Source organism: Aphelocoma coerulescens, chromosome 1 (assembly GCF_041296385.1).
Source record: "Aphelocoma coerulescens isolate FSJ_1873_10779 chromosome 1, UR_Acoe_1.0, whole genome shotgun sequence".
Taxonomy (NCBI): domain Eukaryota; kingdom Metazoa; phylum Chordata; class Aves; order Passeriformes; family Corvidae; genus Aphelocoma; species Aphelocoma coerulescens.
This window is the reverse complement of record NC_091013.1, coordinates 10,226,759-10,253,056: the sequence shown is the minus strand read 5'-3', so window position 1 is coordinate 10,253,056 and position 26,298 is coordinate 10,226,759. Positions and strand designations below refer to the sequence as shown.

General features: G+C 35.1%; 1 protein-coding gene across 11 annotated transcripts in view; it reads right to left on the bottom strand.

The window, feature by feature from the left end:
* DMD (dystrophin) overlaps positions 1-26,298 on the bottom strand; it is a 1,181,986-nt gene that overhangs the window by 729,928 nt on the left and 425,760 nt on the right. For 10 of the 11 annotated variants that reach the window (XM_069032076.1, XM_069032238.1, XM_069031841.1 and 7 more), the window contains 2 exons: positions 19,604-19,782; positions 18,517-18,636 (listed from right to left, as the gene is read on the bottom strand). In XM_069032076.1, coding sequence (XP_068888177.1) covers positions 18,517-18,636; positions 19,604-19,782 — 299 coding nt within the window. The remainder of the gene's footprint in view (positions 1-18,516; positions 18,637-19,603; positions 19,783-26,298) is intronic. The other variant, XM_069032320.1, reaches the window with a different exon arrangement.

Here is a 26,298-nt window from a genome sequence, read left to right as displayed (position 1 = left end):
ATAGCCATAAAATGCTAGGAAGGCTATGCTTAGGAAAAAAAGCTGCCTAAATATGCATACAGTTTCATTCTTGAATCAAAACCTATTCTTAATAAAGCATTTAATGAGTATGCAACACAAACCTGGGTGCAGTTAGAGCAAAACACACTCACTGAATAAAAACTTCAACAAAATCTCATTGTGATGGTCCACACCCCTCCCTCCTCCTTGGGCTGCACAACCATCTCAGAAATACTCATGCATCTCAGCCTTGAGCTCATCACAAATATTGTCTGTTCCCAGGAATTTATGTCGGCTAACAAGCTCCTGTTTTTTAATGAACAGTCTTGGAAGCTCTTTTTTTTTGCCTAAACTAATGAAATAACGACCTGAGTGGGACAACAGTTCTGTCATCCAACATTTAAAGAAAGTTACTGACCTAACTTTTGGCCAAGATGGAAAGTTACTATGACTAAGGCCAATTCTCTTGTGATGCTATAAGCAGTGGTCCTAAATTGAGACCCCTTGAGCTCTCCTGAGCACAGCAGGATGTGGACAGCAACCCCCCTCTGAGGGACATCAGTCTCAGAGCCAGCGACCTCTCAAGTTTGCTATACTTTGGAGAGCACTGACCAACACCAGTGAAAAAGACATGAGAAATTTAGATATTTAATGAACATGTGTTACATGGTAGTTAGGAATTAGTCAGGCAGTCATCTCACAGACTGTTTTGAATAATGGTCAGCCACTTTTGCATGTAACATAATCCTGGTTGTTCTTATGGACTGATGTAGAAAGAAAAAATTGCTCTGGACTCATTTGTTGTCCTCTAGACTATTTTTTTTTTCCTTTGCTTTCTTTTGGACATAAATGAATTATATCTAGATCAAATGATGAGAATGTTAATCTCTGTACACTTTACCATCTTCTGCTTGGGTGTAGGGGCTGAAAGACCCCAGAGACTCTGAAGATTTTATTTAAAGTATAGTAAGTGAAAATAAAAATCCTCTGACCTTCAGAAGCCTGGGAAAATGAGGTATCCCTGGCAAATGTATGAATTAATTCACAGAATTTAAACCATGAGCTTGCACTCCCTTCAAGGTGAGAAAGTGAGGGGACAAAATGTTCCTCACCTGCTATTGCATTATGTTCCTAAAGGGAGGAGAAGGATTAGTTCTATGAACGCAAATTCTTCAAGAATGTTTCTATTAATAAATAAAGACTGATTCTGAGTTTTAGAAAATAGTTGGAGAACCTTAGAATGTTGTTTTACAGGAAACATTCAGGGTTTATTCCAGCACTCTTATTTATATTATATATTTCCTTCCTTCAGAAACTGCCTGTCCCACTGTAAAAGATAAAGAATGAGGCTCTAGACGTTTAGAGCTTTTAAACTCAGAGACACAAAATTTTAAAGAAACATTTTTTAGTAAAGACAAATTTAAATTCAGAGTATCTTTTTCATTTTGAACACTCCTTTTGCAGGATTACAGCTTCAGAAAATAGTTCACATTATTCACTCTCTAACTATGCCTCCTATCATGTAAGAATAAAACCACTGCTTATTCTTTCGGTTTCTCCAACTTTCTCATTACAAAATTTATTTTATGTGTCTCTGTATTTCAAAATTATGACTGTTAAAATGTTAAATGATAAAATGGTCTTTTCAATAATCAAGACTATGTTTTCTCAACAGATAAGTCCAGCCAGAATAGTTCAGTAATTTCTGGTAATAAAACTTATAAGATAAATTGGTTCAGGCTGCTTGTTAATATAATGTTAACAACTTCCTTGTTCTAAATGAGGCAAGCACTTCCATTTATTAACTGTTTAAAAAATGTCTTTGTAAAGGAATCTTGAGTAAGAAAGATTTTTTTTTTCTATTTGTCTGAAAATCCACAAAGGTTTGGCCATATGATAAATCTGAAAAATTACAGATTTTGCTTGCTCAGTTGAGAAAAGTTAGATTTTTAGTACTTTTCTCAGTGGTTCCATTTCTACTGCATATGTTTCCACCTGGATGAATTGACCTGTCCTTGCAACTGCAGTTTTGAGATGTAGCAGATTATTAGGTCATTAAAAATCAATGGAGCTTAGGCAAGGTATATGCTGAAGAGAAAAGACAGAGCCAGGCAGTATTGATGAAACTACACTCACTACAAAGGAAGGAAAATGTAGGAACTATTGACAGGAAAGTGGTAAAAGCAAATGAATCTCTTCAACTACTCTACTAGGTACAGCTGGTAAAAATAAAGACTGAAAGAGACAACTAAAGAACTTATTGGCACTAAAGCAAAAGTTTGCACCTTGGGTTCTTGTGGCAGGACATGTCTATCTCCTCCAGATGGTTGGTGCATATGCAAGAGATAACCCAGGTGGGTCACAGGCCCAGCATGGGGTCATCTCTGGCACCAAAAGGGCTCAGGCCCCCAGCCAAGAATCTTCTTGACTAAAAGACACGGTTCTTATGTCTATAAAAGCCCACACAACTATCACAGAGGCAGAAGCCTGCTACACACATGCACTGAAAATGTGCAAGACTTCTTCCCAGAGTCTGGACACAAATTCCGTGGTTACTTTCCTGGGAATTGAGGGAAAGGATTTTGATGTGTGCTCCATCAGGAATTGGATGGTAAGAAACATTGGATCCTAAGTTATACTATTTCTTTGCTAGCTGTAAAATTGATGGTACCCCTTTAACCCCGCGTGTTATATTAGCGTTCCCTTTTGTCTTATTCCTGTGTAGTAATAGTCTGGTTTAAGTCTTATGTCTGTTAGTTCTGTGTCTATTAAATAAATAATTCATTCTATAATGGATTGAATCAGCCATTATTAAAGAACTTATGAATGAGAGTGGGTCCTGGGGTGCTGGACACTTCAATAAAGCTACTGCCTGCTGCCAGAGGCCTGGGCAAAAGGCAGAGACTTATTTAAACCCACATCCATTCATAACAGTTCTAGAGTGTAGAAGTTGCCTTAAACCAACTGAAAGACTGAAAAAAAACCTGGAATCAATTGGCTTGGGGAAGAGACTAAGACTAGGAACTGTGAGGGCAGGTAAGATAGTATTAAGACAAGAGACAGGAATCAAGGCTGCCAGCTACACATAATGATCAAATTTTCTAACAGGCTAAAAACTGTTTCATTTTGCATACACAGTCAAGTGAGTCAGTGCTTCACCGAAAGGTTTTCACCTTAGATTGCTTTCTTCAACACACCTGTACTTGGAAAACTATCAAATCAGGTTTTGCTTAGTAGCTGCTTGACACAAAGTGTATCAAAACATACTGCTTTTATAAAGTCTCCCGGGAAAATTTTCAGCCTCTTTATTTGTTTTAATTTTGTTGAGTTTTTCTGATTATAAAATGCATTTCTGTTTGTAGCATTGCTGGTGACAAGACACCAGTACTTGCCTCTCTAAGGAAGGCACTTCCTATTCAACCAATTAAGAACCATGGCTCCAGACAGTAATAGGACTAGGTGTGGATGTGTAAATCAACTGTTTGTGACTGAATGGAACTACTTTCATCATAAACCTACAACAAAATTATGATTTCTTCCTGTTGAAAGGGCTAGTCTACCTACCATTCTTCAAACCTTCCCTTTCCTGATGAAAGACCAGGGCACATTTTAAAGGCAAGTATACCTCAGGCACTGTCATGTCATGCAGTAGACTGTGAGATCATTTGGCCTCTATATAATACATAAATAAGACTCCACTCTACATAAAGAAAGGTGAAATTTTCATCCCAGGATAAGTTTTCAGTATAAACTAATGACTCTTCACAGAACTCTCCGGCAGTAAATAGTAACAGGGTCCTGATGAAAGCATATCACAGGTCAAGAAAGCCTGGGGCCTTTTCCCCAGTAGTGCTACCAAAAAGGTAACTCCTGATCAGCAAATTCAGATTATTTGAGAAATTTCCATAGTGTTTTATACTGTCACATACACACAAAAAAGGAAAAGGTAATTTTACCCACTAGTGATGATCATATCACCTTAAAATTTGAGTTGTGGTCACAGTATAATTCAGTAGCAGGAGAAATATTCAAGATTGAATAGATAATGGTCATTTTTACTTAATTTTCATTTTTAAGATGCAAATTCTAAATGTAGTTAGGACTAAAATAACATCCACTTTGAAGCAAACTGCTCTGAGGAAGAAATTTTAAAAGTATTCAGAGATCTTCAATGTCTCTTCTAGCCTAAACTGTTCTGTGAAATGTTCTGTGTTCTAAATTGTATTCTCACAATCTCCACGTGGAGAAAAACTATTGAATGTATAAACAGAAAACTTAAACAGAAAGAGGTAAATTATTTCTTAGCCAAGAGAAATGCAAATGGATTGTCCAAAAATGCATTGAATTATTTCTTTAGGATGTCATACAGGAGATTGAGATAGAAATGTAGACTGCACCCTTTTTCTCTCTGGCAACAGACAAATCAAGAAACAAACATGAAAATGTATCCTGCTAAAATACAAATGGAGACTTCAAGATTAAGATTACAGAAATGCAGGCCAAGATTAAAATTTGAAAAAAAAATTAAGTTTTTTTTCCACATATACTTCATTGTGAATTCTACAGCTTTATAGTTCAAAAAACTATGAAAATGTATATATATGGCTCTCTCAATCAGGAAGAAAAATTAGCCTTCTCTTTCTATCATCCCGTTCAGTTGTTGTTACTTCTGTTCTTTTTTCCTATTCTCTCTCTCTTCTGCTACTGCTGTCAGCAACATCTGTGCTATCCCAGTGCATAAAAGACCCTCCAGTCTTCTCAATCAAAATATTTTAATTCAAAACTCTTTTTATATATTGACATAGTGCAATATCAAAATGCCTTCGAAAGCATCAACAGCCACAGCAATAAACTACAATGAGATACATCTCTAGGATTTTTTCTTTTGAGAAATAAAGATTCTGGGTCAAGAGCCAGTTAGTGGACATACTAATCAGTTTCTGTGAAGTTGAGGTTGAGGTCCTGGAGATTTCAGAGTATTCAACAACATTATGTGTTATTAGAGTTGGAAGGAATTATTAAAATATGTGGTTTTGCAAAGTCATCTAAAATCTTAGATAGTGAAATTTGCTTGAATAGGCTGAATATCCCATTCATGGCTCTTACACGGTTTATCCATACTGTATTTAAACTCTCTCAAAATGTATTTCAGTTTCTATTAAAGAGGCTCTCCTTCTTCATTGGAAACCACTGCAAAGAATATATTTTCAATTTAAAATTAAACACTAACCAAAAGGTTGTTACAGAAGAGGTTCACGTGATTTAATGTTTTGGGTTTTTTTAATAATTCTGTAGTGTAACTACCTTGCTTGTAGCTACATGTTCTGAATAATAAATCAAAAGCTGAGAATCAGTCAAAATGATAACCAAACATGTCACAATGGGGTTTTTCTCCTCTTCTGAATGCAGAGCTTCAGGTTTATAAATTGGGTATTAATACAGAAAGTATTAAAGTATTTCCAAAAGATAAAAATAAACTACCAAGAAGTCCTTCTAGAATACTGAAACCTATGTAGAAAACTTTCCTAAATGCTTACAGAGAGCAGCAACTGGATAGAAGAACAGGATAAAAATCCACTGAGGACTTTTAAGTATAAAGATTCCATCTCCAGCTCAGGAAATTTCTGAGCCACAAAGCAGTGGAGAGTAAGTGAGACTACTCAGATGTAGTCAGATACAATTACTAATGAGGTGGGCATGAAACAGCGAGTTACAGGATTCTAAATTCTAATTATAGAGACAATGTACAACTAATACGTAGCTTTGTAGCTGCTAAATTCCTAATAGACACTAGTAATTCTGAAATTGTCAGTTTAAAAAATACACTATAAATGTACTATTTTGAAGTCATATTCTTATCTATCTTTACTCTTTCTTTCTCAGTACTTGTTTTCATATTCCCCTTTCCACTTTCCTTTGCTAGTTGAGATGTAGCAAAAAGCAATTTCTTACTTCTGGAATTTCACACCTATTGGGATTTATTTATTTATTCATAGTACATTCTTATATATATATAAATTAGCTATTTTTGCTCTTAAAATGATTACCAGAAGGTTGAAATTGCTTATATCCTGATATTGCTTATGTAGCAGAAAAGAATTACAGGTGCCTTACAGGTTAAATTTTGCCAAGCAATATTATCCTTCCCCATATCATATAGAAATGTACTCATATTCACTAAAATGTAATGCATGACTCTAAGCTGTAGGTATTAGATAGCATATTCATTGCAGTATCCATCATGTATATGGACAGAAAGAAAAAAAAAAAAAAAAAGCCAGGAACAAGGCTAAAGAGTGAAAGGAGATGTTAAAAATGGGAAAATTAGGAGGCTGAACATGAATGAGTTAAAACTTAGTTCAAGCCATCACTGCAGAAGAGAGTGATTTTGAGACTGAATTTAAAAGAGCCAGGAGAACCAGGGAAAAACTAGAAGTAGCAAAAGTTGGCACAGCGTAACAGAGAAAGCATTTCCTTGAAGATACAAGAGCACAGTGATTAAGAGTGTGAATAGAAGTACAGAGGTCAGAGAAATAAGGTAATTTTTAAGACCAAAGGTATTGGACAGAAATGGAATGTACTCTGGAAAGGAGTGGTCAATTATAAATGGACTAGAGGACACTTTTAAAAAGGTAATAATACTGAACATAATGACATTGAGGGGCTGGAGTAACATACAACACAATGTACTGTGGAATTATACTTCCTTATTCATTTTGCAAACGCAATTCAAGTGGGAAAACCCATGCAAACCATGTAGTCATTTATTGTTATCATACCTCAGTACCTTTTAGAATGGAAACAATGTTGTAGAACTTTTATTTTTTGATCCTACTATTAAATTCAAAGCAAGTTATCCCTAGTGAACTGAGTACAGGAACATTACAATTGCCCTAAAACACTACCCTAAAAAAAACAAAAGTTCTCAGTGAATATAGAAACCAAAATGAATAACTAAAGTGTCACTCTCTTTTTACATGTCTAACACCTCAACAATGAAGGTCATTTGTTAAGTGTATGAAATAGGCTGTGCTGAACAGAAAAACACCTCAGCACAAACAACAAAGCAGCTTGGGATGCACACAGTGAACATGACACCTTTATTAATCCTGTAACAGTCAGTCAATGCCTTTTTCATTTCATCCTCCCCTCATCTCTCTGATGGTCTTTGACTTGCATCTGAAGCTGCTGCTCTCCCTATGTGATGGTCCTGACACAATCAGTGTATGCATGATTTTTTTTAAAATTTATTTTATAAAGGAATCTTTCAAGCTCCTTATCTCTGCTCTCTCTCTCCCCCCCTGTCCCTCACCTCCTCCTCCCTTTTCTGGTTTATGATTTTTGTTTGTTTCTGACAGACAACAGAATTATTTTTGAAATTCTTTTGTTATTACTCCAGAAGCAAAGTATTAGAACAAAAAACAGAGAAAAATCAATATTAGACCTGCTTTATTTTTGCAAAAATATATTGAACTGAAATTGATATGTGTTCTCCACCGAACACAGCACAAACCACTTCAAACTGACAGAAGACCTTCTCTCAAAAGGAAGTTAGGAAAATGTTTTATATACTTCTAGAGTGAAGAAGTATCAACTGCAGTATGCAAGAATTGGCAATTCAGAAGCTAACACAAACAATATACTGGACCAACAGTTCATAAGTCAATTGTAATTTTGCTCAAATGAAGATAAAAAGCACCTTTGGTAGAAGCAGAAAAATATTGTGCAAATACCAAAGAGAGAAATAAATCTGGAAATATTACAGCAGAAATAAAGGAGGTAGGAAAATATAAACATGGAAGACTGCCTATATAAACATCAAACAAAAAACTTGCATATTTCCACCTGTCTACACTTTTTGTGGTTTCGACTTCCTCTAAACACACATAACAATTCAACACATATTAATGGGAGCTATGCTTTAAGTCAAACCAGATCTTTATTATTTTCTTATTCATGCTTAGGAGGTAAACACTTTTTTTTTTCCTTTCAAAATATTTTCCAAATGACTTGCAAACAGCCCTCAGAACTAATTCCACAACAGATTGCTACTGTTTTCAAGTAATAACTTCCAAGTAATAATTTTTAGAAAATTCCATTTTGTACTCTTTTAAAACATGCTTCTGTTTTTTAAAGTTTGATGCCTCACTACATCATCCACAGTTTATTTAAACTACTGTTTCAGCTCTAATGACACCACTATCAAGCATCTGAAATTTCCTTTTTTCATTTCTAAGAATTATTTATTCAATCAAAATAAATCTATTATTCCTTTGCTACATTTAACTAAGTTCTAACAAAACAAATGCTTTCTGTCCAAACACCATGTTGTTCCATACAATCTTTCTATTTTTGAAGTTCTTATTTTTGCTATGTGTTATTATGCTTTCAGGACTGGAATTTCTAAATAAAGCTTGATTGTTTAAAAAAAAATTTGTTACCCTCCACCCTAAAACTCTTTTTCTTTTAAAAGGTATTATTTTTTCCTCCTTTTTCCTTTAGCTCACTGATCACCACAGCCTGTATTATTAATACAGGCTGTGTAATAATACTAATATACCTGTATATAATAATATTGCTTAGAACACTTATAAATCTTACAAAACTATAAAGCAAAATTCTTTAATACTACTGTATATAGAGACAGATGTCTTTGTTGTAGGAAATAAACATGGAAAATCTAGGAATATTTTCTTTTCTATACTTGGATCTGAAGTCCCTACATGCAGACCAAAACTAAAAAGTACACGTTGCAGTATCTTAGAGGAGGAGTCTTCTACACAAGCATTATAATTCACAGCTTCTATTGCATCAAAATCAGTAGGGGAAATAAAGAAACCAGGACTTTCACGACAGTAGAAATACGCAATCCAGACTTTCCAAAGGTCACTGCTTCAGGTAAACATGCAGACCCCTCCCTGCCATACAAATGTGAACTAACAAACAATACACAACATTTCCTACAGACCCTGAAAACATACAATTCTAATAGCATTGTTGAAAACAATAGAAAAAACAAAAAAGAAAGGTTATCTACTATCTCACAGAACAATGATTTGGGCAAAAGGACGTTCAGGAAGCAGAAAGACTCACTGGCTCTGCAGGGGAGTGGGCAATTAACTGTTCATTCACTTCTCAAAATCAATAGAACCATTTGTCACACACCAAAAATATTTTAGATTTTACCACACAGAGTACTATATGCACCTGGGGGCACAAAGATTTTCTCCACAGAAGTCTTAACAGTTTCTGCTAGTGTAAAACATGAAGCTATTTCCTGAACGTTACAGTTACACTTGGGCACAGGCATTTTAGGGGCACAATGCATACCCTGCACACATTATTTGAAGCTATCTTAATTAAAAACCCTCTTCTGTTTTATTTTAGCTGAATAGAACTCAACCATGTGATGGTGTAAGGCAGGACAGGAAAGCAAGACAAATCATATAAAAGTAGTGTAATTAAAACTCAAGGAGTTCTAATTGGAAAATGCAATCCTTAAAGTTTTCATCATTTTCATGTATGTTTAACCAACACTTCAGGCAACCCTCTGAAAGCCATTATATGTTAAAGGGAATGTACCCTGTCACACTGCACATAAAAACAAAGAAAGATAAGATGAAACTACAGGGGCCAAGGAAGCTTCTCTTGTTGATGAGGCCCAGCAAAACCACTGAGAAAGTGGAGGCTCTAAACTAAACTTTCTCTCCTATTCCTGAGCACATGAATAAAAAAAGCTGCTGCTGCTACATCAACATGCAGCATTTCTTAAGGGTTTTGCTTTTTTTTTTTTTTTCTGGCATTAGTAATAATTCTCATCTGGACACAAAAAAGTATTATTAGATTAGCATATGAAGCAGACAATCTCACCTTTGCTGTCCTTTTAATTTATTAATGTCAAATCCAGATAAATTATTTAGTAATAAAAATTCTTAATAAACTAAGTTTTAAAATAAAGTAATACTATCTAAAATTACAAAGCAAAATTTCATCATACTATTGAGAAATCCACCTGTTATACAGAGATGAGGAAAATTCTAACAATAACACTGTTCAGAATGATGCTAAAATACTATCTCTAGACAAATACTTTAAATTGCTTTTGCCTGCTAAACTGTCCTGTTGATTTGAGAAGTTTTTCAAAAGACATGAGTTCTATATCAAATTTTTATTTGCATTTCAGAGGTTTTAATAGGTGTAATGAAAGAGTGCAAAGAGTGAATTGCTTGCTTTCTCAATCTCAGACTAAATTCACTTTTTTTGTGTGCATAAAGTGAAAGGCCTTTCTGAAGCGTTTGAAATGGGGATGCATAATGACTTCAAATGGTACAAATCCTCAAATTACTTCAATTTCTATTCTCAGATTAAGAAAAAAATGAACACCAGTCTATTTACCAGTAAGGATTTTCATTAACACTGTGTGCTACATTTTATCTAGCCCTTCCTTTGCATCAAATCCACTGCTGATACAAGCAATTCTGCACTGTTGCCTAAATTCTACAGGCCAGAAGGGGGATTAAAATTTACTCAGTAACATATTATGGACATTAAAAAAAAAAAAAAAAGTTCACATTAAAGGAATATGTGTCATTCTTTGCTGTATCTACATCCATCTTTAACATACCATACACATACTTTATGTTCAAGAGATTCAGTGGCACAGAATTACTGAAAAGAACATTTTTAAATATTATATATCATTTATATTTTATTTTATATTTTTTGTAGGCCTTGAACAGTAGGCTATTTAACAACCAAGAAAACAGGATTCTTTCCAAAACAAGAGAGGCAAAAATACCTGAAACTGCAAAATTCAGTGATTTTTTTTTAAGTGAATCCTCTCACTCATATTAACAAGGTTTTAAATTTGGCAAGAGCAGATTTTAAGTACAGTTTAGAACTTTTATAATAGACTTTTTTAAAAAAGAAGCAGTTATATTACTGTTCAACTTTGAAATAAAGGAACTCTTGGCAAGAGAGCTTTTCCAAAAAATACCGATGGAACTTAAAATAGCACTGAAGCTAGTTAAAAGCATCTAAAATAACCTATAGGAAAAAAATAGTCAAGGTAAAAGTGTGTTATTGAAGGTATGTACAGTTGTCTGTTCAAAAATACATACACCAATAATGTAATCAGGAAATGACTGGTATAACATTTCCATGTTTCTAATAGGAAAAAAAAAAGTTACAGAAACCTTACACTTTAAAAGTAATGCAAATCAAGTTCACCTATTAGAAAATGGTTTTGTTCTTAAATATTTCCAGCCAGTTATAGGTACACTCATGATTATGACATTATCAATTTATTCAGAGTTCAGTGTATTCGATCTGAATATACAGCAGATAAAGTTGTATTTTATCTAGGAATTTTTACTTTCTGAATAACATATTGCCCTTTCTTATCACTCAGCAAGGAACACACTAATAGTTCACATGGGAAATTCCACATTACATTTCCAGTGTCCCTTTGTTTAAACAAGCTTTACAGCTATTTTTGAGTAAAAAATTAGGGTTGAAAAGGTCTTACATAAAAATAAAGGTTTCTCTCATATGTTTTTTAAGGTCAATTAAAAATGAAAGTTAAAAAGGGATGGGAAAGTCAGTAAGTAATTGCTTTTTATGACAAACTCACGAATTGTCATTATCCATTAGAGGTGGAAAAAAATCCCCACCTTCATTAGTGAATGTGAACAGGAACTTGTACAGGGATTAGATAACTGTGCATAGGTCTGTGGAGCAGAGGAAGCTGAAAGCCTGAAATTGCATTTCTGAGCTCTTGGGCTGATTCCTGCTACCTGCCACCTACAAGGAGCTGGGACTGGTTGTAAGTTTGCTAAAAAAATGGTCTAGACACGATTTAGCATGCTCTAAATCCTGCCATTATTGAAGAGGCAGAAGACAGAAGCACTCCTGGTGAGGCCGATCATGAATTGTGCTTCTGCCCATAGACTGTTTACACTGGGAAAAATGCCGTCTCATGATTATGCAAAAACCACCTGCTGATGAAAAGAAGCATCCTAAAAAGATTTCATGTCGGGGAAGAGAATGGGATTTGGAAATAACGTGGAAAAGGTGCTGACTAGAAGATCCTGGAAGTAAGAAAAAATCCTGTAAATCAGAGAATTAAAGAATATGTCAAATTGGGATGGATTGATTCCATCTCCCTGCTCCTCACACGACTACCTAAAACTAAATCATATGACTAAGACCAACATACAGACTCTTCTTGAACTCTTACAGGCTTGGTGCCATGACCACTTCACTGGGAAGCAGGTCCCACTCACTGACAATCCTCTCATTGAAGAGCCTTTTCCTCATGTCCACTCTGAACTTCCCCTGACGCTGCCTCATAGCACTTCCTTGTGTCCTGTTCAACAGAGAGATATGTAGAGACAAGTAGCAGGTGATGCCTAAGAATTTTGGTCAGTGATGTCCAACATCTGTAAATGCAAAGCAGTGGCAGAGCCCAAGCTGATGGCTGGACCATCAGCAACCTCTCTGTCCTGGCAGGGAAGTTGAGACCTCATGAGCTCAGCTCTGGGGGAAATCAAATGAGTGAGCATGTGAAATAAAGTAGACCCAAAACTCTGATATATTGAAAACTAGATCCACTACAAGTTATTGCTTACCCATGTGAGTACTAATATTTCTGACAACAAAAACTCTTGAAAAAGAATCTACAGTAAACATTCAAAGAAAAAAAAAGAAAAAAAACCACACAAAAATGAGTTAGAACTGCTGCTGGGGTCTACACACAAAGCAGTGACAGGAAACAACTGCCATCTTGACAGACCTCCAGGCTCAGACAAGAAGCCATCAATTTTCCAGACTGTTATTGAAAATGTAAAATATATAAACACACTTGAAAATGTTTGCTTCATCATTTTTCAAACTGTTCCTTGAAGACATGGCATTCAGGAGAGCTCCCTAAGAAATCCAGAAGACTTGCACTTAGCTTGATTTTTCCATCTCTGCATTTCCTGGTTTTGATCTCTGGTGGCAGATTTTGCTATTTTATTATACTTAGTCTGAATCTTAGGAATTTCACTTAGCTCTAAAGAAACAGATCCTAGCTTTCCAAACAGAGCAAGATTCTATTTAAATGAGAACACCTAGGCTAACACGTGGGACTATCATTATACTTGTTGCCCAAATTATATCCATCATGACCTGATGATTAAATGTGCAGATAATTCAGTATTTCTGAAGTTTTCCAAATTCTACTTTAAATTTTTCCATAAATTCCCCCTAATGCTAACACAATGAGATATTTTCTGTGTTAAGTATCTTACATTAGAAATATTACCAAAAAGTTGGAACTAAACTTCTATTTGGTTGTACTTAACTGTCTTCTGATGCCTCTCCAAAAGAGGACTTTACCATAAGGCAAACAGGACAGTATTTAGATCACAGCTTCTAGGTAAAAGAAAGATCTGGTTTAGCTCAAAGGACAGCAATAAAACAATCCTGTGATGCTGTACCACTAAATTCTGTGGCACAGACGAACCCTGAAGGGTCCCAGAAAGGAGGTCTCACAGCAGGTTTAAAGAAGTTAAATTGCTGGCAGAAGACCAAGAGTGTGGCAAAGTCAGGGTGTAGAAAACCACCATTCTCAAGGGCAAGACTGTCAGAAGGATTCTGTGCTGGGTGAATAAATTCTACTTAATTTTATAGGGAGCTTTTAGTGACTTTTCAAGTAAATTATCATCGTTATGAACTGACTAAGTCCCACACAGAAACTCTGTAAAATCTAAATAAAAACACCCAGAAGACACAAGCAAAGCTGCATTACAAAACTTCTGTAAAACAAGAGTAGTGACTGGATGGTTAGGAATTTCTCACAAACTAATAATGACAAGGTTGAAGCCGGAGGTGAAGCCTCTAATGCTTAGGACCCAAATCAAATCATTATGTGCCAGTGAATACTGTCCCCATTTACCACTGCTTCATCTCAAATTATTTCAATTCAAATATACTGAAGCTTGTCAGTTTAAATGTTAAAGAGTAATTCTGCACACAAACTGTGTTTCATATAATGTGGAATGAAGAAAATATATCTCCTGCCAAAAGAACAAAACTCTACTACCTTAGAGATCAATGGGCTTGATTTTGAATAATAAATAATTTAAGGCAGCCAAACTAACAGACTCACCTTTCACATAGGACCTGTCAAAAGCTTATTTACAGAAGTACGAGTCTGAAAATATACATAGATTTTGTTCATCCCCATTTTTTCAATGCTTATATTTTCAGCACTGTTTTTCCAACAGGAATAGAGGTCACCCTCACTCAGTTTGCAGGTGGCAGCAAGTTGGGTTAGAGCATTGATCTGTTGGAGGGTGGAAGGCCCTGCAGAGGGATCTGGACAGGCTGGATTGATGGGCCAATTGCATGAGGTTCAACAAGGCAAAGTGCAGAGTTTTGCACCTGGGTCACAGCAAGCCCAGGAAAATCTTTGGGCTTGGGACAGGGGGCTGGAAAGCTGCCCGGAAGTAAAGGACCTGTGGGTGCTGGTCAACAGCAGCTGAACATGAGCCAGCTGTGCCCAGGTGTCCAAGGCCAATGGCACCTGGCCTGGATCAGCAATACCATGGCCAGGGGCAGGGATTGTACCTCTGTACTGGGCACTGGTGAGACCACACCTCAAACCCTGTGTTTTATTTTGGGCCCCTCACTACAAGAAAGACATTGAGGGGCTGGAGCGAGTCCAGAGAAGGGCAACGAAGCTGGAGAAGGGTCTGGAGCACAAGTGTGATGAGGAGCAGCTGAGGGAGCTGGGAGTGTTTATCCTGGAGAAAAGGAGGCTCAGGGGAGACCTTGGGGACCTTATTGCTCTCTAGAACTACTTGAAAAGACTTTGTAGTGAGATGGGGTTTGGTCTCTTCTACCACATAACAAGTAATAGAAGAGGGGGAAATGGCTTCAAGTTGTGCCAGAAGAAGTTCAGATTGGATACTGGGAAAAATTTGTCACTGTAAGGGCTATCAAGCACCAGAACAGTCTGTCTAGGGAAGTGGTAGTCACCATCCTTGAAGGAATTTAAAAGACCTGTACATGTAGGGCTTAGAGACATGACATTTGTCAGTGTTAGAGTAAGTTGGATTCGTATTTAGGTGTTTTCTCAAAATGAAATGATATATGATTCTGTATCATAAAAGTTTCTTTTCCAGGTACTTCAGTGTTTCACAATTTCTGTTTTTTACCTCAAACCCATTTAAGGCTTTATATTTTATGTTCTGTGGAGGTAGTAGGTAGCAAATAAAAATGAAAACAGTGAGATAGGAGTTTTGCCTGGGATCAATACTAGGAACTGCTCTGATAAACCAAAATGGAAAGGAAACACAGCACCCTTCTTGGTCAGGTGTTTAATGAGATTAATCAATAACACAACCCCCAGTGCTTTCATAAATATGAACAGAAGACAATGGACAGTTTTAAATGAGAATTTTGAAATGTCTCAGAAAATTAACTTGAGGATCCTTTTATTTGTAAGTGAAGCTGGATATTTGTAAGTGAAGCGTTATTACAAAGAATACATACAAGACAAAATACAGATTTACAAATTCAGGCAAGCCTTCTGTAATTGCCAAGCAGTAACTGCCATCTGAAAACTGTCAACATAAATATTTTCTGTTGGACCTTTCTTAGTGTTTATTCAGGAAATTCAAGGGTTCAGGTTTAAGAAGTGAATTCCTGTCCCAAGATATTAATGAGTTTATGAACACTTTCTAATTAAACAAGATAAAGGAAGAAAACTTTTCTTGAATTTTAGCAGAAAAACTGCGATTCATTCACCTCTGGCATTTGAAAATGCTCCACTGATTCAACCAGAAGTGGTGAAGCACTGACCAAACAAGAAGGCACTGAGTGAACAGGTTTGCAGAGCAATGACTATCTTTTAATTTGAGAAAGGTAACAGTTAAAAAAAAGCAAAACTTGTCTGGTCACACTTTGCACAACTGAAATACTAGGTCTTTCAAGTACCCTCCTGAGTGACAAACAGAGTAAGAACTCAGAATGGAAGGATGAATTTGAAGGCATACATGTTGTGAAGCTACTAGGAAGAGTGAAGATAGGGAAACTGAAGTGAAATGTGACATAAAAGAATAGACAAGGGCAGAATATAGAAGAGAAAGAACTTTGAAAAATGATGGTGAGAAAGGCACTGTTATTCCTTCTTACCAGTATGGAGCTCAAGAATCATAGTTCATATCTCTTACAATTTCTGACAACTGATGTATGAAGCAAGTATATGAAGCAAGTATATGACATGTATCCAAAGCCATATTTGGTCAAATTTGCAGGATCATGATCAAAATCTTTGGAAAGAGGACTTACTTAATTATTATTATTTTTCAGAAATTATAATATTCAAGTCCTAGAAGATGAAAGTTTGCAAAGATTGAGAAAGAATGATTCCATGATTTCAACAGAATACCAACATACTGTGTGAAAATTGCTTCTCCATGACAGCACCACGGAAACTGGCAGACCAAAATCAACTAAATCTAATGAAACTTTTCTTTGATAATTAGACAGAAATGAGAGTCAGTTTTCTAAACTTTACAAAATTGAAGAGAAAAAAAAATACTTGAATTTCTCTTGATTTATTTCTTGCAGTCCCCTAGAGAAGTAGATTTTACTGAAAATCTTAAGGCAGTTGCAGTATTTTTAATGGTACCCAAAAATCATAATACAGCTGGCAGAAAATTGAAAGGCTACTAAAAAATGAGAAGGAAATAATGTTTACTTCATTTAGTTAAAATAGATGGGATTATTAAGTTATAACTCCTCCAGGTATCTGGAGAAAAAATTACCAACCTCTATTTTATGTGAATTATAAACTTGTTTTAATAGGTAGATGACAGCTCTTCAAGAAATACATGGCTGGAGGCAAAAAATAATCACTGGCTAAGAACTGAATTTATTGAATTGGCATATTAATTGCTATTATTTGCAATTCAAGTTTATCTTGACTATAATGAGATTGTCTGGTGGTTTTCCCAAAGGATTCTTAAGTGAATGCTTTCCATTTGTTAATATCTGTTGTGGCTGTAGCACAATTTTGTCCAGATTCTGGTCAGGTATTCACATTCTGCCAAATTGGTAGAATTATAATATTATTTTATTAGTTATTGCATGCAAGTGTAGTAAACAAATCTTCCAAATTCAGGAAGATGAGATCTGCAAATTGGAATGCAAGATGAAGACTGAATAATGGAATTATATTTTCTTAGCAAATTTTAGCAACCATGCTTTGTAGAAATGAATTCATTTATTTCAACTTATACATTACTCTTGATGGTGGAGGTGCTGACAAAACCTGCAACTGATCACAAAAAAGTACTTGAAGAAAATACAATCTATCCTATATAATATCTTTCCATTACTCTAAAATATCTGTACAGTGTCTAAGTAGAACAAAACAATTACAATAGTTTTAAACACCTTGTTTAAAAGCTGTGTGAATCACCACTACAACACATTTGATGTTAAATAATGGAGCAGGGTTCATGCTTATAGGCACAGGGTTTCTGTCCTGGAGTATTTAAGAGAAGTCATTATTCAATAAAATACCTGTCTCTTGAAGAGGAGATTTGAAAACACGGGTTGAATAGAAGTATAATTTTGCAATACATTTTTAGATGTTAGACAGAATTGAGTACTCAGAGGCAAACTCAAACTGTAGCACCACATATACACAGATCTTTTTTCCCCAAAGTAATAAAAGGAAAGCACATTGCAGTACACAATATGACCTTTGGGTCTCATACTTGTCAAAAGTTATAAAAATTCAACTACTGAAATTCTCATTATAAAGATTACTTGAAACAAGTTTTATTAAACCACCACAGCTATTTAAAAGTGAAAAAATAAAATAAAATAAAACAAAATAAAATAAAATAAATACGTAAAAATCAAATATAACCCCCTAACCTCAGTGCCAGCAAGATGCCATTTGTGATAAAAATGACCAACTGCTGTAATCTAACAATCCAGGGTTAAATTTAATGTTTGTTTCAACTTTTTTTCCAACTACAGTAACCTTCTAAGAAATGCCATCACTTACTATTTTCTTTAATAGGAAGAGGTAGAAAAAGAAAGAGAAAGCCAATGGCTCTTTTTTTCATAACTAAACCTGAGGCTAATAATAATAATAATAATAATAATAATAATAATAATAATAAAATAGATGCCAAGTATGGCTTATGTTAGATTTGTTCTTCTAATACTTTTAAAGGTAATGTATGTACTATTTTCAAAAATGACTGAACAGAGAAAGAAATCTATGATTCTAAAACAGTGGTGTTTGAATGTTAATCACCCCCTACAATCAGCCCAACAGCTATTGTCAGCCATGCAAAAATACACAGGAAACAGCAAACACTCGACAGAAAAAAATAATGGAAAAAGCAGGTCATTAAGATCAGGTAGAAGCAAAATGCACAAGCTCTTTCACTCCAAGCACAAGCTTAACAAAACAACTCTCTTAAAAAAATTACAATATTGACAGACCTGTGGAGGAACCTGCCTCCTTTTTTGGTCAGGGGATGTGACATACACAGCTTGTGCATATGCGTAACTTTTGAACCGCGGTTTAGAAGGCGAAGGTCCCTGGGGTACACTGACTGTGATCTACGAATAAATTAGAATGGACATATGGGTAGGAGCATGGATTGTAGAAGTAAAGTATTGGTTTTAAGAATAACTGAAGAAAAAGAAGCAGGAAGGTCATCCCCAGTTACGTTTTTCAAGGACAGTGTTGGTATTCAGCAGGCAGAACAGAATGGTATTAAGGAAACCTCTCATTTAATCTGACACCCTTACAAAAAGCAACAAACTGTCAGGGCTCAACACCAGCAGAATACCAATGCAAAGTGAAGCTTCTTTATAATTTACAAGCAGAGGCTCAAAAAGCAAGGGGATCTTGTGTCACATCTCGAATAAACAGAGCCAATACTTATCTGCTCAGTACTCTAAAAGAGAGTGAGCATCCCAAACCCAACATACAGATTAAATTCAGGCAAGTACACTAGGTCTAAAATGTACTAAACACTTCAGCAGAGGCTGTCTGGTGATATCAGTAAAAAACAAAACTGACATTGCAACCATAAATTAATTCCAAATATTAGTTAACTTTTGTGAGAGGACAACTGTAAACTGAGAAGAGATTATTTAAAAATGAAAGTCAGTGTAAATAAAATGCTAAAAAATTCAAAAAGTGTCATGACTATGGAGAAACGTCAACAGCTATTCTCTAAAAAGGTAAAGATGTTTCTGCTTGTAAATGAAAAGCCTCCCCAAATGTCTTTGTTTTTTCTTGAGGTGACCTGCCACAATCCAAATGCACAATGCTGTACAAGAGAAGTTCAAAACACTTATTTGCTGAATAGTAATTTTTAAAACAGTCTGGTGTGAGATAAAAACCAGAATGAAAGTACACGCAGACAAGTACATCTGACTTGCCTGGGGTGAAGAGACTTTGTCCATTATGCCCATGGGTTTTTTTGCTTCCACTGGCCATTTGACATCAAACTCATGGGGTAGGCAGGGAAACAACCACTTTAGAGCAGCAAGATGAAAGTAGAAAAGTGAAACTCACTTCTTGTGAAAAATGCTGTTCATGTACCTCTATGTGCTCTTCTCTAGTGACCCTTGAGTGTCGTGGCAACATCTCCACCTCCCTGATGGCTTCCATGGTGACTTGCTGGGGCAGGACTTGAAAGAGCGAAGTCACATACATTAAGATGGACTTTTTATCTGGACAGGCAGTTGCAACATCTGGAAGGCAAATTAACGTGTCATTTCAGTTTCCACATTAGACAGAGAAACAGCCAATTAGTTTCATGGAAAGTTGATAGACTAATGAGCAATCTATTGTTCACATGAATTCTCTAGAGACTAATTAGAACCTTAAAATCAGTTCCAAAACTTCAGAACAAACTTGCATATCAATGAGAAGGAGCCAAAGTTTATAAAGGTAATTTTACCTCATTCAGCATGAACTTTCAGTCTATATTTCTTAAGTCAAAATGCAGTTTGACACTGTGATACCCATAAAGCAGGAGTAGACACAGGAAAAGGTCTATTTGCTTGTGCTGCATAAATACTGCAATTACAAAAAAGTAAGCACAACCTCATTTTCCTAGTCATGCCTTGTACACTGTCTCCACATCATTTAACCACTGAAAGCAGCCATGATGTAGGTGAAAAAAAAATTACCAGTTTTTCTAGTGAATGGGTTAATAAAAAACAGCTACTGAAGTCAAACTGTAATAAAGTTACATAGCTTTTATATTTTACTTAGTCTTGCATTCTTCATGAAATTTGTGGAACATCAAAGGAACATGGTATCCACATGCATTAAAATACATAATAGAATAACTCCTCGAAAAAAGAAGAAAAAGAGCCCTGTACAATCTCAATGGTCTTTAGCAGTCAATTCAAGAAATTTCGTGTTAACACAAACACTATTCCAGCTTTTGCACATAGCCATGTTGTGTTATACATCAGCAGGAAAAGAAGTTTCCCTGACTCCACAATTCAAGTCAATAATGATTTGTAAAAATGTAAGGCATGTGGCAGCTCTTTGAAATAGAGGCTTTGTTATTTGCCACTGATGCTTACTTCCTACACTCAGTCTAGCGAATCAAGATGTAAAAGGACAGTTGTACAAGAAATTTATCATTAATTCCATAGATGTTTTAACATGAGTGCTGGCAGAAAGCCAAAAGCTCTGAGTTTTTACTGTCTTAGATCAATACAATTTTAGCCAAAATTTGAGTTCATAGAAAAAAAAAATCAATAATTCTACAAGGTGGCATCTCATTCTCTCTTCCTAGAATGTGGAATGCACATGAGGGAAGGCGCCTTACATTAAAAGCTTCACGTATATTTGGAAATCAAGAAAAGACATTCTATCAATAATTTTGGTTTGGCTTTCTGACCCATCTCCATATCTTTGCTTGGTACTTTCTGAAGGACAGCTGAAGGTTTAGTTCGACTTAGCACTGGCTGGAAAAACGGCACAACATCCCTCTAACATTCCCACTTCCATAATATAAGCATTTTACTGTAACCATCTTCACGTCTTTAATGCTCTAACACCATTCTGTTATAATTAGTGTCCACTAGTAATTGATGTTTACATGCATATCCATGCCTTCCTACAGGGAAGAGCACACACTGGATGAACGGACATCAGTACCAGCTGTGACTTTTCTATTGTTTGTTCATTATTTTCCTTTTCAAAATGTCCTGTCAACCAAATGGGCAAATACCTTATCATTTATCTACAAAAATATATTACAAAATAAATAAAATTAGTATCTACCCAATAACACACATGCCAAAAATTGTTTATCCTTTCTATCTGACAAGTAAAAAGTACATATGCAGCTGCCAAAATCCACTGGCAAATAGGAAAGGATTTAATTATTTAATCACAACAAATAGCTAAACAACCATAGTTACAAAGCCTGGAATATCAGTCTGTCTCTCAAAAGTCTTTTTTACGGGCTCCTGAATTATCAGAGCAGGAATGACTTCTACTATATTATGCTTTTGTCTTCATATTTTCTTCTTTTGAAACCTAGTCCAATGTACTATTTTTACCACCTGCTGAGTTTGATGGCTGTTTGAAATCCTAGTAGCTAGGCAGTAAATAAATTGAAATTCAAGCATTTTCATGCAAGGAAGTTTACTATTTCTTTGTAAATATGTCTACGTTCATTTGTGGGGCAAAAATATCTGTCAAGCCAATCTACACCTCCTAAAAACTAATATCAAACTGTTGGAAAATACAGAAGATTTTTAATAAAACTAAGTCAAGATATGTAAACTATGCCATTTTTCCAGTACTAGTTCTTAGAAAATGATCCAGGTTTGTTTTGTTTTGTTTTTTTTTTTTTTCCCAGACCAATTCGTTTCCTCAAATTCAACTCAGAGGCAATTCTTTAATAATATTTTCATCAGTTTTCTTGACAAAGACTATCCATAGTAGGATTGAAAGGAACAAAAAGAATGAAAAAATATTAGACTACAAGTCAAAAAAGAGTTTAAAATGGGAAGCGTTTAAGGTTAGATTATTAACATGTTTAAATTAGATTATTAACATGTTCATCAATAAAGAATCTGAAAGGCTTTGGAAAGCTATGGGAAACATTCCAGTTCTTTAATATGATACAGCTACACAAAAGTACTGGAAAAGTTTCCAACATGAGTGTTCCAGTTATTGAGAGGAAACTTTTTCAGTACAAAACTTTATGATGACAGATTAATATTTTTCAAAAAAACCAGCGACTTACACTGAAATGTGTCACATGAAGCATATGGTTCAGACAACTATTCTTGATACCTTTTATGATCCATGGAGTTACTTATGAAGACATGTGGTTTCTTTAAACACTCTTTATAATCAAAGAAACAAAACTACCTTACAAGACCCTGACTTTATGTGCTCCCCCTGAAAACATATTCACACCCTGACCATTTAGAGAAATTAGTCTGTTCAGGGAAGGTCTCCAGTGAAATTCACAAAATATGGAGAAATAAAACAAAACACTTATTTTGATATATAGGCCAAAATGCCTATTTAAGGAGACACCATAAGAGCTCATTTTTGACCATGAATTTTAATGTACAATAAGATTCTGTTCATCTAGAAAAGCAGTTATTTAGTGACAAGCACCAAAAGAGCAGAAAGAATCTGAGTTCTCCTCAGAACATTAAAACCAGGAAATGTAACGCAAATCCACTGCTGTTTAAGTGCAGTTGCCTTTAAAGGGTTATTACAGGTTTACTTTGGGAAGCAATTTGCCTGATAGGTCACTGCAGCTCAATTTTTATTAGCAAATAGTCTTTGTTTTCTGATGAACATAACTACAAGCCTGATTGTTTGTTAAGGATGAACACAATTAACCTGAAGCGTTCTCAAACAAATTATTTTCTAACAGTGTCAAAAGAGTAAGTAAGTATGTCAAACTTCAAAAAGTAATCCAGCAGCCAATTTTTATAAGCCTTGCAGTCCACAAGTGGTTTGGTTCTTCCATCCCTATCTTTGGTCAATGAACAAATCCCTGTTAACATTCCCAGTTCAGGTGCAAAGAAGCCTTTGTAAAGGATATGTAAAAATGAGGATGATATAAAACACCTAAAGTTCAATACCAAAAAATACAGGTCTAGCAACATAAACAAAATCCAGCATTTTGCTACACAGTATTACATTATGTATACAAAGCCACACACAAAGCACAAGTTACAAATGTTTATGAAAATGTTTCTCCCAATTTTCAAATACAGAGCTACTTATATAACCATTCCTTTTTAATAATATTTTGTTTTCTCCAAGCTCTGACCAAGTAAAAGTTCTGACAGTATTTGTGCTGATTCCACTTAGTCTTTGTATCAAACTAGTAGTAAAATAACTTTGAAAGAGAAGAACTTAAATGCCTTCTGCATTGCAAGAAAGATTATATTTCTGTACATAAATTGCTGATCTGGTTTCTTTAGATTGAGAGAGAAATTCTGAAACATATTTTACCTTACATAGTGCTGAGAAGCAAGATAAGACCTGAACCCTAAAAATACAAGAAATCCTTTGTCCTCAACAGAAGCAGCTAGGATTTTCACAGAATCACAAAGTAGAAAACATAGAAAACTAACTTCTAAATCCTATACATCACCCAATACTGTTTCCTTCTATTACAATAGTAATAAAAAATCACAATATTTTAATATTATCTGCTTCCATCCCAAACGAGATTTTAAAAACTGTGCTAAATAAAAAACATTGCCTTCCCTTCCACAACAAATCTGGGATTCTCAAAGCTGATTTGAATTTTCAGAGATTGTGTAGTTGTTTCCTCTGATAAATGAAGGCTGTTATTATTTCTTCAATCAATGCAGGGTTTGGGGTTTTTTTAAAGTCTTTTTAATGATACTAATACAACATTAATACTTATTACAAGTTCTGAAACAATTCTACTGGTATTTCCAAATTCATCTGTTTAGAAGGCAGAAGCTCTCACATTGCTGAGATAAGACAGAAATCTAACTAATACATAAATGATTACTTTTTACAATGTAAACTCATTACAGGAGATATTTCCACATTCATCTGGCCACTCCTAGTGTGACACCAGCCTCAGCCACAGTATCTAAGATAAGGGCACAGAGAAGCATTTATAAAAGTGCAGCCACAACTCACATGTAACTTTTATTTATTTTACCTTTTAGCCTCAAGGACAAGAGTGAACTTTTCAAAGCATGTTCAAAAATCTGTGGCAATTTGTCTGACAAGGCTCACCAAAACATTTTGAAAGAGCTTTCACAAAACCCAAGTTAGATATTTTGATCTCATTTTGATTTAGATGAATCTAAATTTGCAATTGAAACTGTATGAAAGTGCATGAGACTGCACTAGTAGAAAGGAAACTGCTTAGGCTTTTTAAATTGCAACAAAAACAAGTAAGATTTCATTCCCAAATGGATGCATTAGAAACCTAGGTAAAAAAATACCTTTAAAGCATGACCCCCATAATTAAGGGAAAAAAAAAAGAAAAAAGAAAAAAAGGGGGGAAATATTAAACTTGGTAACTTGTACTCCAAATGCATACTTTTGGTCATTTAGCAAGTCTATTTGCAGACATTAGCTATGACAGAATCATGAGGCCTGTCTTAGATTTGCTTTTACTGGTGATTTGATTCCCTGAGTGTGAAAACATGAGCCTACATATAGTTCATTTTTACTCAAACACCATGAAACAAGCAAGATTATCAGGCAAAGATTATAAAGTGTTTTGCTTAAATGTATACAAACTTCTGCCTCAGTTTCCACTTGGTCTCTAAATGACATTTTCCTACAATCCATGTTTATACTCATGTTATGATAATAGCAAGAAGAATAGAAGTAGTAATGGTTTACTCTACTGACACTCACTGCTGCCACTAAGACCTTGAAACAATAAACTCCACAATCTCTGAAAAGCCAGCCAGTAATTGCAGTGTCTACTCACAATTATTGACCTTTTTTGCTTCTTTTTTAAACTTGTCATTATTTTCTTCCCTGTTTTTTACTCCACCAGTAGATTGCATGTTAAATTCAAAACAAAAGCAATTTTCACAAATAATCTCAAGGAGTAGCCCTGGACTTGGAGACAGATAAAAATCAGTGTATGAAATACTGCAGAACTGTAAATATTGAAATGTGGAAATCAAAACTGATGATTTTAAAACTTTATTTAAAAAAAAAAAGTTAAAACAAAGGTCAATATCTTTCAAAGGCTATTCAATGGCCTACATGAATAAGCATAGTGATCACAGTCTACTATTTTGCTGAATAAAATTAACATTTTACAAAATTAACTGCTGGCAAAAGGCAACAATTGCACACAGACAGTTAAGTGAGAGTGGAAGCCTGTAAGACAGATCACTTACACACAGTGGCACTGGTTTTTTCTTCTTTTCTGTAGATATGAATAGCCATAAACCTAAACCACTATGAAACTCCCACAGGAAAATGTTAGTTTTTAAACAGAGATTTCCTTAAGAAAGTAAATGTTTTAAACCTGATGGTTAATACCCACAGAGTACATTCAAAATGCTGACCTTTACAGGCTGTATTGAATAAGGTCACAACAGCAGCACGAAGAAAATATTTTCAGAAGATTAACACATTTGAGTCTGACTTTTAGAATTACAGAGACAGGTCCAGATTTGTGGGATTAAAATGCTGCAGAATTTAGGTGTATCTGGTATTAAAATATTTGGTGGCAGAGAATACCTTTAATCTTATCTGAATGTCTGTTCTGATTTGCTGCATGAGTGTGGAGGAACTTTGGACTAATATGCCAGCACTGTCCTGGCTAAGTGAACTTGATGTTATCTCTGTTTTTTGAACCTGCAAAATCAGACTTAATACCTCTGCTGAACAGTAAAGGTGTTGCTTATTCTTTTTCAGGTTCCTTACAACATTAAACATTGATTCAGTAACACCACAACCTTTGCACCTTAAGCTATATCTAAAATAACTGTCTTCTTAGCAGCAAAGATAGAGATAGAAAGAAGTGAAGTCAAAATGGCAAAGGAATAAAACACTGGTTTTAAAAATTTGGGGTATGATGTTAACATTTTTATTGTATAATGTTGTATACTAGTATTTTTGTCATTGAGTAGGAGTGAGCATGGCTCTCAACAATTTGCTGAAATAAAAAATAATAGTCAACAGTTAATATACTCACAAAACTTTTATACACTACTGAATGATGCAGTTTGATTTTTCAAAACCTTGAAATGCAG